At 38.8% G+C, this 13,956-nt stretch overlaps 3 protein-coding genes across 9 annotated transcripts in view; 2 read left to right on the top strand and 1 right to left on the bottom strand.

Annotated features, from left to right (window-relative positions):
* The window catches only part of LOC118427599 (glycogen phosphorylase, muscle form-like), a 21,518-nt gene extending 15,508 nt beyond the window's left edge, over positions 1-6,010 (top strand). For all 5 annotated transcript variants that reach the window (XM_035837472.1, XM_035837464.1, XM_035837490.1 and 2 more), the window contains 8 exons: positions 813-960; positions 1,561-1,619; positions 1,967-2,137; positions 2,640-2,690; positions 3,142-3,269; positions 3,873-4,007; positions 4,512-4,578; positions 4,797-6,010. In XM_035837472.1, coding sequence (XP_035693365.1) covers positions 813-960; positions 1,561-1,619; positions 1,967-2,137; positions 2,640-2,690; positions 3,142-3,269; positions 3,873-4,007; positions 4,512-4,578; positions 4,797-4,973 — 936 coding nt within the window. In that variant the 3' untranslated portion in view covers positions 4,974-6,010. The remainder of the gene's footprint in view (positions 1-812; positions 961-1,560; positions 1,620-1,966; positions 2,138-2,639; positions 2,691-3,141; positions 3,270-3,872; positions 4,008-4,511; positions 4,579-4,796) is intronic.
* LOC118427739 (28S ribosomal protein S5, mitochondrial-like) lies at positions 5,450-12,761 on the bottom strand. Of its 3 annotated transcripts, none has more exons than XM_035837664.1 (12): positions 12,625-12,761; positions 12,384-12,438; positions 11,620-11,742; positions 10,936-11,061; positions 10,328-10,552; positions 10,179-10,213; positions 9,671-9,761; positions 8,925-8,971; positions 8,620-8,677; positions 7,814-7,876; positions 7,351-7,490; positions 5,450-6,669 (listed from the first exon to the last, which is right to left on the bottom strand). In XM_035837664.1, exons 1-12 carry the CDS (start codon positions 12,673-12,675, stop codon positions 6,436-6,438), a joined length of 1,248 nt encoding a protein of 415 aa, XP_035693557.1. In that variant the 5' UTR covers positions 12,676-12,761; the 3' UTR covers positions 5,450-6,435. The 3 variants fall into 3 exon arrangements, with proteins under 3 accessions (XP_035693557.1, XP_035693564.1, XP_035693572.1); XM_035837679.1 differs by lacking the exon at positions 5,450-6,669 and adding an exon at positions 6,844-6,927; XM_035837671.1 differs by lacking the exon at positions 12,625-12,761 and having other exon boundaries at positions 12,368-12,385.
* On the top strand, positions 12,635-13,956 carry LOC118428127 (cytochrome c oxidase assembly protein COX16 homolog, mitochondrial-like). The gene is made up of 4 exons (XM_035838114.1): positions 12,635-12,761; positions 12,922-12,999; positions 13,254-13,328; positions 13,654-13,956. The coding sequence occupies exons 1-4, from the start codon at positions 12,657-12,659 to the stop codon at positions 13,792-13,794; spliced, it is 399 nt and encodes a 132-aa protein (XP_035694007.1). The 5' UTR covers positions 12,635-12,656; the 3' UTR covers positions 13,795-13,956.

Raw genomic sequence — 13,956 nt, 5'->3', positions numbered from 1 at the left:
GCCTTTAAAATGATTTTATTGAGGTTTTTGTCAATTTTTATGTATATTTTGCGCTCCTGTACCCTGGTATTACAGCCGAATGACATGAAATTTGGTACAAAGGTGCCCTGATTATATGCCCACCCAGATTTAATAACACTTTTGGCATATGGTACAACAAAATGCTTAATTTTGCAATTTTTGGCCATTTTTTGACAAAAAAAGCACATTTTTGCCTCCTGTACCCTCGTTTTACAACCGAATGACCTGAAATTTGGTATAAAAGTGCCCTTCAATTATGTGCACATGAAATCAATAACAGTTTTTCCATACAGTACAACATAATGCTCAATATTGCGATTTTATGGCCATTTTTTGACAAAAATTTGACATTTTTGGTTCCTGTTCCCTCGTTTTACAACCAAATGACCCGAAATTTGGTAAAGGGGTGCTCTAGATATTTATTCAAATGACCCATTTATAATTTTTGGCATGGAACACTTTAAAATGATATATTTGGGAAATTTTTGGGTCATTTTCCAATGGCCTAAGGGGTCAACGACCTCAAGGCCTATTGTTGCATGAGGGAGATGGCTGAAATATGCTGTATTTGCTCTCAAGCAAATGTCGGCCTTTCTAGTTTAAATTTTGAGAACATTGAAAATTTTGTACATTGTTCTTAAATCATTATTAATGCAATCAGAGGGAGATACAGTCAAGCTTGTACATGTCACCATCTCAACATAACGACCATCTTAACTGGTCCAATGAACATGAGTGGACAATTCTGACTGTACATGTACATAAAACTACCATGACTTGTTCCACTACAGGAGAACAAGATGAAGTTTGTCCAGTATCTGGAGTCCACCACGGGCATGCGGATCGACCCGTCCGCCATGTTTGACGTGCAGGTGAAGAGAATCCACGAGTACAAGCGGCAGCTGCTCAACATCCTCCATATTGTTACCATCTACAACCGTACGTCACTTTAACGGGAAACTTTGTACTGGGATTAAACAGTGGTTCAGTCATGGTAAACTTGTACCAAAGCATTTTGTGCCATGTATTATGCAGTACCACTAGACCACATCTAGCAATATGATAAGCAAACCACAATCAGAGTGGGGAGAACAAACATTCTATGTACCACACGTTTTACCATGCTGTTTGTGACGTCATCACTCAGTTTTGAGTTCTGATTGGCTGTCACCCTTTTCTGAGTTTTGATTGGCTAAAGGTGGAACATGGCTACAAAAACATTAAGTCTTTCCCCCCTCTGTGGAAAGACTTAACAAAAGAAGTAGACTAATACTATGGCCTAGTAGGTAGAGTATTCATTTTGCAATCAGTACAGTTTATATCCTGGGTGGGTAACACCAATGACTTGGGATATGGGAAGGAATGTGGAATTAAAGTTAGACACACCACTAGTGAACCAACCCCTTGCTATAGTGTTTGTAAAATTGTGTGGGTTGAAAAGCGGGCACAATTTTGAATTTAAGGATTGTGAAGAAAAAGTGCATGCTATTAGAAAGTTAAGAATGGTACAATGTTTTTTTTTTATTTATCTCTGTGTAGGCCTGAAGAAAAAACCTGACATGGACTTTACTCCACGTGTTGTGATGATTGGCGGAAAGGTACCCATAATATCGCATATGAATCTTTGAATGGTACAGATTTTCAAAGAGGCAAATTGTATAGAATTTTTTCATACACTTTTTACGCTGGCAGGTGCCATGTTGGTGTCATTGATTTGCATTTCATACACAAGGGCACACTGCTTATTTAAAACTGTTTCCAAGTTTTTATGTATTCTTGTGTGAGCCATTCACACTAAATAGAGATTATTGTGAAACTGATGCACAATTCTCTGAAATGCAAGTAGGTCTACATGTGTTAGCCTACATTTCTGTGTCACCTATAAATACCCAGTCTGAAAGACAAACACTGTGTTGTAACTTGAATCTTCTACTTCTTTTCCCAGGCTGCACCAGGGTACCACATGGCGAAACAGCTCATCAAACTGTACAACAACGTCGGCCGTGTGGTGAACAATGACAGAATCGTCGGCGACAAGCTCAAGGTCGTGTTCCTGGAGAACTACAGGGTCTCTCTGGCCGAGAAGGTCATCCCAGCAGCTGACCTGTCTGAACAGGTACTGATACCACAATATGGTTCCCATATACACCAATTTCCATTAAACCAGAAACCATGGCAGTGACAGGCAGTGCTGTGGTGTGCTTATTTGATACTTGGTGAATAGAGACCAGAGCATTGACCATTTCATTTGAACTTTGTAGAATTGTCATACAGGGTCAACCACATGCGGCATGTTGAGCTGCAAGAAACGTAGTTGACAGGAAAATGGTGTCTAAAGTACCCTGCATGGCAATGCCACACAACTTTCTACCAAAAGGCATTGTCTAAATCTCACCCAGTATTTGTGATGCTGTGATTGTTGGGCAAAAGGACTTTAATGGTGCAATTCTTATTTGTTACAAATAACATGATTTGCATCCAGTACTCTGGCTGTTTGCTGTCACTCTCTCCTCAATTAATTGTGGATCTTAGTAAAGTCAAGTCAAGTCTGTTACATGTATATATATACATAGTAATGTTTTTCCATACAAAATATGTACTTACGTTTTACGTTTCAGATCTCCACTGCAGGGACAGAGGCTTCGGGAACCGGGAACATGAAGTTCATGGTAATGAAATGATTATATTAATATGCATATCAATAATGTATTGCTACTGATTTTCTTAAGTGTGATTGTGTCTTATGTATAACAAACCTACCAGTGTGTTGTCAGTCTATAACATCATAAAGGATACAAAATTAATGCTGAAGACAGTCCATTCCAATTGAATCAAGGGTGTAATGATGGAAGAAGAGTTTTGTGTTGTAAGAAGAGTTGAATGTTGTATAAATGTTGTTATGAAAGCTACCTTTGATAATGGTTCCACAGATTTAAGTTACAAGTACATTGTATGCTACAAACCTTAACATTATTCAATTCAATTACAACAAAGCTGCTTTCAAAGTTTCAATTGATAAGATTCTCCAATCTTGGTAAGAAAAATTGCAGAACCTCGGTAGAGAGACTTAATGTTCCTTGTAAACATTTCTGATGTACCATTACTTCCCTTCCCTTTTAGCTGAATGGTGCACTGACTATCGGCACATTGGATGGAGCCAATGTTGAGATGGCTGAGGAGATGGGGAGGGACAACATCTTCATCTTTGGCATGACAGTGGATGAAGTGGATGAACTAGTCAAGAAAGGGTGGGCACAACTTATGTCTGATACTACAAGCAATAAGTTTCTAATCCAGATTTCTGTGTATGATACTAGTGTCTACGTTTGCTAATTTTCAGCATCACAGAGGCTATGTCTTTTAAGGTTATTGGTTACCAAGTACTAATACTCCCTTCATGCATACAAAACTCGCTTGTAAAGATCAATTTTAAATGTGTTTGTTTCCTTTTTTAACATGCGTTAAAATTGGGGTATCCTAAGTTCAAAGCATAATGTATTGAGATCTGAAACCCAATAATTCCAACACTGAAGACACCCATTAGACTTCCTAAATCATACTAAAGGTTTAAAGGTTAAAAGTTTGAAGGTGGTATATCGGGTACTACAAACTTTGCACTTTTTGTGGTGTTTGCCAAGTTAACAGTTTTTACTCTCACTGCAAGTTCTTCACACTGGAAACAAAATCTTTCATTGTGTCACCATGATCGTTTCACTTTCGTATTAGGAGAAGTCTTGCAGCCATGAAATATAAATGTATGGACTTGCATATATTGATTTACAGCATGTTTGACTATTGTACAGGTACAAGCCACGTGAGTATTATTAACAGCATGTTTGACAATTGTACAGGTACAAGCCACGTGAGTATTATGAGAAGAATGAAGAACTGAGGCAGGCGCTGGACATGATCCGCGGAGGATTCTTCTCTCCAGAGAAACCCGATCTCTTCCATGATGTGGTGGATGCCCTGCTCAACCATGACCGGTTCGTCTTTAACTTCATTATTCTTGTTACAGTTTAAGTCTCACTGAAGTTCCAACAAATTAGCGTGTGGGTTCTTTTTTTTTTCAAATACGTGCAAATTGAGAAGTAAAAATTTGATCTAATTTTTGGTATGCATACAAATTGAGAAGTAAAACTTTGATCTAATTTTTTCAGATATTTTTTTGTAGACTACTCTATACATGCAGGTATAATTCTAGCGGCAGTAAACATTTGAAATTATGATAATCTTTCTTAGATATTTATTTGGTTGACTACACTGTGCATGCTCGTGAAATTCCAGCAGTAGGTAAGAGACAATGGAGAACAATGATGACTTATGTCTGACTCAGTACATATAGTTGATGATGAGTGCAAACAAATATGATTGTAGAATTACCTACTAAGGGTGAATAGAATATGGCATTGCCCTTCATTAGCTTGAAGGTAATCTACATTGTGCTATCTGTTTAGATGTCTAATAAGATCCCCCACCTCCTATTTCAGTTTCTGTCTCTTGGCTGACTATGAAGCCTACATCAAATGCCAAGATGAAGTCAGTGCTCTGTACAAGGTGGGTGATGCTTCTGTTTTTACCTAGCATTTCTGTGGGATGCTTTACCTGTCCCACTCTTTCACAGGATATTAGCATTTTGAAACATTTTGCAACAAAGTGATTTGTTCATATATTGTAAGGAGTAATAAAAGTAGGAAAATTGGATTTTAGAATTTATTTCTCAAAACAACTTGCTTGCTGGTGGCATATCATAGGATAAAATGTTTGTCTTTCAGGATCCAATGGCATGGACAAAGAAGTGCGTAATGAACATCGCAGCATCGGGGAAGTTCTCCAGTGACAGAACGATAGAGCAGTACGCCAGGGAAATCTGGGGGGTGGAGCCGTCCGACTTCGTCATCCCCCCGCCATACGAGGATCCCTCTCGAGGCAAGGAGGACGCTGCTAAATAAGAAACCTATTTTTCAACAGTACAAGATTCAGTTGAAACAACTGTTACAGCAGAAACTAGTCGGAAAATCCTGAAATACAATGTAGCAAGACTGCAGAAATGTTGACTATATCACTGTCTTCTCAGCAACTAAAGTAAAGTTTAACCATTTATCAAGTGATAAAGCGGACATATGCTAATTAAGTCAGTGAAGACATGATATCCCAAATATTCCTTGACATATTATGTTAACTTGATAGCCATAAATGATGCATGAGATTTTAATAATTGTGAATGGATTTTTGTGTGTTAAGAAGGTATATTGTGTACATGTTGACTTCTTTCCCCTTACAGTATAACAGGGAATTGTCAACTTTTTGTTTCCTCTCTGGCAGGGATATCCAACACACATTCTTACGTTTTCAGTATTGTCTAAGTGTGACAAGTAGAATGGTGGACTTTGTTAGTCTAAAATAAGAGAGATGCACGTACATGGTCTATTTCATACCCATGACTTTATTGTCAATGAATACTTGAAAGATTTGATATAATATTAAACCGGCTTGCAAATGTCTCAAAACAGATTGTAATGCGAGCTTGATAGATGGATCCTTCTGGTTATACTAGTACAAATGTAGTTGGGAATTGAATAAGGTTGTTAATGGCTTGTTTTGTGAGCATGTCTGTACAAGCGCTGGAATGGCATGCTATCAGAGAATGTAGTTACAAAGCTTGTAGCTATGTCTTGTTGACATGGAAAAAATGGAATTTTGGTGCTTCTTAAAACATGTTGCAAAGCAACTTTGCAATTTTTGAAAAATCTTAAGAAGAGAATCTAAGATAACTAAAAGAGGTAATAATTTGAGACCTGCGAATTGAAGGAGCATATAGGTGGGATGTTATAACTCCAGTCAGAATGCTTAATGTACATGTACCTTGTATCACAAGAGAAGAGGGATTTATAGATTGTATGTTGTTACTGTCACTGAATTCTGGCAATGGGTGCTACAATGACTGTAGTGAACTAGATGTTGATCTAGCAATAAAACAAGAAATTGAGCTATGTTCTTGAAGTCATTCTTCCCTATTTCATAGACATTAAGTCTAAGTTTTAGTTGGCAATTGTTGTGATGACCTGTCACTATGAACTCGTCACACTGCAGTTATCAGTATTGTAAGAGTACAATTATTGTTTCAACTCCAAAGTCAAATGATACTGCAAAGTCTTGGTCCTTAAAAATGTCTTGTGCTTCATCCTCAATAGATCGTAGTACCTATGGACTGCCATGTATACAAGTCAATCACAAGTTTTAGATGAAACTGCCTTTTTAATATATTGTTCAGCACATGGATGGCAGAATAACAGACTGCTATACAACACAATGGCAGCAAAGAAATGGACACAAACATGCAAGGATCTTTTATTTAAGATGGGCATGATATAATTACTCTGGTATGGTGTGGTTGTAGCATCAACTGGCATCTTAGAATCTGTACTCCTTCCTGTAGATGCCTTCCCAGGGACTCTTGTAAAGGCCTTCCTTCTTCTTCACATCCTTGACATCCAGCTTGATGTCGGGTATGTCGTCCTCGGGCTCCGGTTCCTCCCGGACTCTCCCATCGCTAGGCGAGGCCACCACGATGGGGCGCATGGCGCACTCCTGTCTGAACTCCACCACATGTAGGCCTTTCCTGTCAGCCAGCTGCTGGTGGGTTTCCTGGGACACAAAGGGTTAACATGAATACATGTAGCTGCTGGTGGGTTTCCTGGGACACAGAGGGTTAACATGAATAGCTACTGGTGGGTTTCCTGGGACACAGGGTTAACATGAACAGCTGCTGGTGGGTTTCCTGGGACACAGGGTTAACATGAACAGCTGCTGGAGGGTTTCCTGGGACACAGAGGGTTAACATGAACAGCTGCTGGAGGGTTTCCTGGGACACAGGGTTAACAAGAACAGCTGCTGGTGGGTTTCCTGGGACACAGGGTTAACATGAACAGCTGCTGGAGGGTTTCCTGGGACACAGAGGGTTAACAAGAACAGCTGCTGGTGGTTAACATGAAGAGTCATCTTTAACCTCAGGCCCAGTTGACAACCTCTAAGTAGCAGGGAGAAGGCTAATCTCTGAAACATCTTCCAAAATTGATGATGACCAACATCCCATCACAAATACATTTGTAGCTATCCAACCAATTTTCTGTCCAACTGTTAGTACAATTACTCAGCCAGGTTCTGCACAGATAGAATAAATGGCTGGCTGTAAAAGCAAGATATCCTTTTGCTTTGAGCTCTAGTATTTAGCAAAGCAGACTACATGCTACTCGTACATTCACATCGGACAAACTGGTACAAATCAAATGCAACATTCCTATATGTGGTGAGATCATCACAACTTACCTGCTCTTTGGTCAGTCCCTTGAAGAAACAGTGGACGATACCGAGAGGGTTTTTGGAGCCATGGACCCGAGCGTACAAGTCTTCTAGTCCGATCAGCCGGCCACAAGTCTGCAGAATCCTGTGACACTGCAGGCCATAGCCTACAAAACAGCACCACATGCACTGAGTCAAGCTTATAACATACAAAAATTTAACCATGATAGCACTACTAGTAGACTATCATAATAATCACAACATAATTGGGATATGAAACACAAAATGTAAGGTATCATATTTTCCATGAAAAGCAAATAATGTTGAGAGGTTTAATCCATAAATATGGACTTTGTTTCAACCAATCTACTATCACAATTAGATCAGTCCTTGAGATTTTCAGGCTAGAATGACCATAAGGGAGAAATTTTAGAAGATAACAGAATTACACAAAATGACACACAAGAATGTCTTCCAGAGTAAAGGTTACCTCTGTTTTGCTTCCTCATCTTGATTCTGGTGTTCTGGAAGGTCACATCAATGTCATGGTAGACTGGAAAGTAGAGGATGGTATGAGAGGAGGTTAGAACATCACAGACAAAATGTGGAGATCGTGTGAACAGCTTTTACTACATTGCCAGGAGTTTCTACCACTGAAACTTTGATCCCTTGTAAAGGGTGTCCTCTGTCCTAAGAGGCTGAAACCAGGAATTAAACCTCCTTACCAAGTTCTAATCTGCTCTGGAGTTGATTGTTCCCCTTCCATTTCGTAGGTCTTGAATTTGATCACCAGCACAGTCATACCAAAGACTTATAAAATAGTACATGCTGCTTTCTCTGCTTAGCATTCTACATTTAGCCCTAGGCACACAAAACACAGCTACCAGGAGACAAGTCCCCTGCTGAAGTGATTGCACAAAAGTTGTGTGGCCCAGGGCTACAGAAACAGATAGCTGCTGCACTATGCAGAGACTTAAACTAACTAACTAAGTTCTACAAGGCTGTGGATACATGGCATACATACATGCCATGTCATCTTATTTCGTATTTCTCCAGAACTATTGTAGAGTGGAATATGTTATTACCAAGCACAGTAGGGGCATCTTTTCTGGATAGTTTAAAAGAACACTTGTTAGTTAACTAGGTGTGACGGGTCGTTCAGTGTAATATAACCAGCTGCTGCTGCGCCGCGTGCCTGCGAGGCTGGTGTGTAACGCCAAAGGGCGGTTATACCGGTTATAGATACAGATACAGATCTTACAAACATGCAGGATGAGACTGAGAGTGAAAACTTACTCGTATGGTGGTTGTACCTCTCGATGTAGTACAGTACATTAACTGCCTTGTTCTTTGCCTAGTAGAGGAGTTAATAAGACATAAAATTTGTGACAATTCATCCGGTTGGTTCACAGACACCATTATGCTTACAGTCTTATCCGCTATATCAACATGTCTTATAGCATTGACAATAAGACAATAAGCAAAATATAGGGGAAAAACAGCAGACAGTACATCTGTATGTATGAATCCTTGTGAGGTCTTGTTTTCATTACCTTGCCTTGAATATTCAGAGTAATGGCATTATATCCTTTCTATCTTACCTTTTTTAGGGCTGTTCTTGCATCTTGAGCTTTTCCAACGGCAAATCCTATCAGAAAAGGAGAAACAACAAAAATGTACACATAGGTTGAACATTTCTGTACCCAAGTCAGATTATTTGGATTTAGCTATATAATATGCAGTATATTACTTTTTTTAGTATGCTGACTTAATTTCAAGTATCACAAAGTATCACAATTCTAAATTGCAAGCAGTGTTTGAATGCTGTTCACCAGACTAATGTAAACATGTGCCTAGGCCAAGGAAAAAATGCAGCTGCATTTCCTGTTTCAGTCCTGAAAAAGTTGGTAGCAGGGATTATCTTTTTTAGACTTTGGCAAAAACTCTACTGATAAACTAGTTACTACAGTTTAACAAAGTAAAACTTAAAAGGCATGAGGACACTCTTATTTTCAATGTCAAGCTTTAATTTTGTTCATATAAATGGTTACAAATCTGTGGATACATTTATTTGATGTAAGCTGTATCTCTGTTATATTTTACCTGACCCTTACCACCCTCATGACCTCAATGTAAAGCGGCCAGCAGGCCAATCTGATCATTCATGAATAGATAAAGGTTGAAACAAACAAAACAAACAAACCCAAAAATGGCCAAGGGTCAGCAAGTTTTTCGAGGGTAGGTCTGGAAACAGGACACACAACATTTTTTCCCCTGCCCTATCCTACCCAACACAACTGATATCACTACGAGCTAGTCTGCGTAACTGTAAGTATGTCCATCTCACCTGCAGCTCCCTTCCTGTTACCCACCACCACCAGAGCTCGGACAGACCTCTTCCTGCCCATGTTAGCTGTCATGTTGAACACGTTACGCACCTGTATGGCACAGCAATACAGTAAGCCATCAACTTAAGTATAAATCCTGTACTACCTGGAAATAGATCTTATTGTTTGCAAATTTGTTTTTTGCCACCTCTGACTGCACTTCACAGACATTATACTGTAAGTTCTAAAATGCAGATACATTTTGACCAATTGACATAAGGTGCATAAATTTTATACATTGATGTAGATACATACATGATTGCATGAGCCTTGCTTTTCCCTGAAAATGTTGGCCTAACACTACACTTTTTTTACATCACAACAGTCAAAGTCAGCAGAAAGAGGACATGAAATCAGACAATAGAACAATGCGGTAGTTACACATGGCAAGATCCCTATAAAATCTTGTTTGCCAAATTCATTAGGAAATCTACGCACTGTCATAAGAGTTATCATATGGATGCTTACCTCTAAAACTCTTGCTTCAAAGTCTTCAAATTTTCCTGTAAATGAAGAAAAGAAGTGATAAATGCCTCTATAAATCCAAAAGACTGTCACAAAGAGGAAAGCCATCTAACCCAAGCAATCATACACATGTATAAGACATTTGTTCTTACTATTTCCTATAGGATCAGGTGACCCCAGGCTGGTACCCCCTAATGTTCCACCAGTCCATCCTCGCTGCCTCTTCAACCGTTTAGACTTCATCTTGTACCACGCATCTCTCTCTTCGATCAGTTTCTGTTCTCTCTCGGGGTCATTGTCCTTCTTCTGGATCCTGTGGATCACGCCGGCCGTCATGACGGGAGCGTTCAGCCCTGGCCACACATAAGCGTCTCTTCCTACAAAATGAAACATTGCAAATAGTTCTCACAAAAACTGTACCTGTAGGATTTTACTTTCAATGTGCATTTCACACCTTTCATTGCATTGCATATTACAACCAGTAAACAGCTTTATTGTGTAACACGCCATGTGATCTGTGGGAGATGCATTAAAAACAGATGATTGAGGTTTACTCAAATACAAAACTGCATGTGTACATGTACCTCTCCTCTTATTGACAAGAGTGGTGGTTTCTTAATCATTCTCCAGGTGTGGCTCTCCTCAAATAAGGCACCAACAACTAAACATCACTAGCAGAGGACTGCAAGCCCTAAATATACATGTAGTTGCAAATGTTAATGATACTTTATACATATTGATAATCTCAAAATCTACTCACCTTCACCAATGATCTGACCAATGTTGAGGTCTCTCTTGGTCCTCTTCTTGGTTCTTTTGCCCCGAGCACCTCTCATAGCTCCTGAACCTTCAGCTAAAACACCTTTCCATAGCTGGTCAGCAGTTACTGTGTTAGACAGACAAGGGAGTGAATAACAAGCAGACAAAAAATTTACATGTAGAACTGAGTCAGTGTAATGTACAAAACTTGATACCAGTGGTATAACCAGCTAACCTGGACTATGATAAAGTATTGATAGCCATAAACTGTCCCTTTTTATATGCGTTCTTAAATGTTTAAACTCTTGTTGTCTTTTTACATTGAAATGCATGTTGTGAGAAGTCTTCCAACAATCCAACTTGACATTCTGTATTCAAAACCAAAAAAATACATATCTATAGTGCTCTAAATGAGCTATAGACGTATTTTCATTCTTTGTCATCAGTGATAATCATAAAGCAATCAAAACGGTTACATCTATATATTGAAAATACATTGATGATTTACTTTTTTCAGCGGTTTGATTTTGCAGTACCTAGTAAGGAAGGAGGCTTAAACAGTGGTTAAAACAATTCTGTAGAGTGGAAATACATTGGAAATTGCATATTCACAGTGGAGAGGTTGTCACAAAAACTGCTGAAAAAAAAACATAATGAAAGTTTCCAGATTTACAGTAACACCTACACTTGTTGATGAAGCTAACATGTCTGCAGGGCTGAATGTTGATTGGTTGGTTCAGCTGTGATGTCATCAGCACCTTCCCTGACACAGAAGGCAGGACTGATACACTCCTCACTATAGTCACATCTGCAATAAATACAACATGGTGTAGATTTTGTACATGAATACACTTTCTCGTACCAATGGCAATACAATCATGTATATCATACAAGTAATCTTTCTATACTACACTTACTATCAATGTGAGTAGTTCCTTCATACTCTTCCAACGTATCTTTTCTACTTTATGTGAACACAGTTTAAGTCTATTCTAAGTGAGTTTTTTCAAAGGGTAAATTATCATATCAACTCAAGTAAAGATTAATATGTTATGAAGAAATGACATTAACGCCTCATGTTAAATTTTTATTTTTTTTTATAAATACACACATGCAGAAAGCCTCAGCTGTACAAGTTTTAAAGGCGCTCATGTGTTGACAGTCAAAACATGATGATGTCAACGTTATATAAACGGACAATTTATTCACATTCATCAAGGATGATATAAAAGCTCCTTGCATTCATCAAATACGGGCGTGATTAGCTTTGACCTGAAACGCCCCCCTCCCCTTTCATAGCACTAGCACACGGGTGGTGTTTGCCCCTTTCCACGACACCAGAGAAAGCAAACTGTAATATCAATGCATCATCACAACCTCAAGAAAGTGTTACACAATGACTGGGGTATTCAGGTAAGTATACGACCACTTACGACGAGCAAAACTTACCTTTATACAACGAAATAGCTCGCGCTGCAACCCTCATGGGCGCCGCCATCTTGGGCTATAGTATTATAGAAATTATAGGGGTGTTTTGAAAAATAATGTGATACTGGAACACTCTATATTTCAAGTCTACAATCATCAGATATAAATTCATTATAAGTACAATACTTCCGCAGTCCATAAGTATTTTTATTTCATATTCAGGGGTAATTTATGTGTTATGAAATAATACAAAATTAGATACCTTCCTTTCTGCATGGCCTATTCCAATACAAAATGGTGACCTCACAAGCATCAGAACTCTTCTCTCAGCTGACTGCAAAGTGGAAAACACTCTCCTCAGGAACCAGAGCTTTCTTTAAAGTCGGACTGCCGATGATCGTAAGTAATCAATTATCAAGGAGCCAAGCCTTAAGGGTTCGGTGTTTCAATTTACACTGTTACAGTCTTAACATGTTAGTTATAAATTTTAGTAATTTCCAAGGCTATGTTGATTTTATTATTGAAACCATGTAAAGTTAAGAATTCATTCCTTTTACAGATAATGGTGGTTGGAGGGTCATATGGGCTGGAAAGATTTTCTTCCCTACGGTACGATGTACAGTTCAGGAAGAGAAGAGTAAGTACTGGTAATCTAGCCTGATTTAACCGCGCTTCTCAGGCCCGTCATACTGCCGCGCCGATCCGCGGGGTGGAGTCTACAAGCTCCGGATAGCGGAGTTTGCGTTACACAGACTACTGGTAATCTTACTGTATTTTTTATAGGATTGACTTTTGGTAGTAACGTTACCTTATAAAGGCTTCCTTATCATCTATTTCAGCCACTTAAAAATAGGTAAGGTTACTTTAAGACTATAATGTTTCATGTTTCAGATTGACAAAGACATAGAAGAAAAGTTTGGGTGGAAGAAAAAGGAAGAACCAGTCACTCTGGAGAAGCAGTATGAGGTAAGGTAGTGCCGTAGAATGGAGTAAATGCAGAAACGCTGCCTCGTCAAAGATTCTGTAGAGACCTACTTGAACATGTAAAGTTGGCCTGCAAATTCTGATTTAAATAGAAATCAGACTTCTGTATCTGTATCTATATAGCCGGTAACGTTATAACCACTTGGACCTCTTTTGAAAAAATCACTCAGAGTCAGAGCATACTTTTTTTTTTCTAAAATCTTTCTAAAAACTATTGCTTGATTTTTACCTTAATAGTCTGAGAACCAAAGAAATATGTGATGAAGTCTGACCAGTCTTCCCATATTATTATTATCAAATTCTGTAGAAGGTTCAAGGGCAACTGGACGTGTCTGACTGGGAGAACATCAGGGGACCACGCCCCTGGGAGGACTCCAAGGAGTTCCAGTTGAAGATGGCCGAACAGAGACAGAGGAGAAAACAGCAGTCTGACACCACTGATCAATAACTCACAAGTCTATTGTTTTATATTGTCTATTCTGCACAATTCAATTGTCAGCATTCTTTTGCCAGCAGCATACCCTCTTTATAATCAATTACTTAATTACACCATCAATTACTTTGAATGCATTTAATTTACTTTTTTCTTGGATTTGCAGTGTTTCAAGTA

The sequence above is a fragment of the Branchiostoma floridae genome, chromosome 1 (assembly GCF_000003815.2).
Source record: "Branchiostoma floridae strain S238N-H82 chromosome 1, Bfl_VNyyK, whole genome shotgun sequence".
Classification (NCBI taxonomy): domain Eukaryota; kingdom Metazoa; phylum Chordata; class Leptocardii; order Amphioxiformes; family Branchiostomatidae; genus Branchiostoma; species Branchiostoma floridae.
This window is presented reverse-complemented; position numbering and strand designations above follow the sequence as displayed.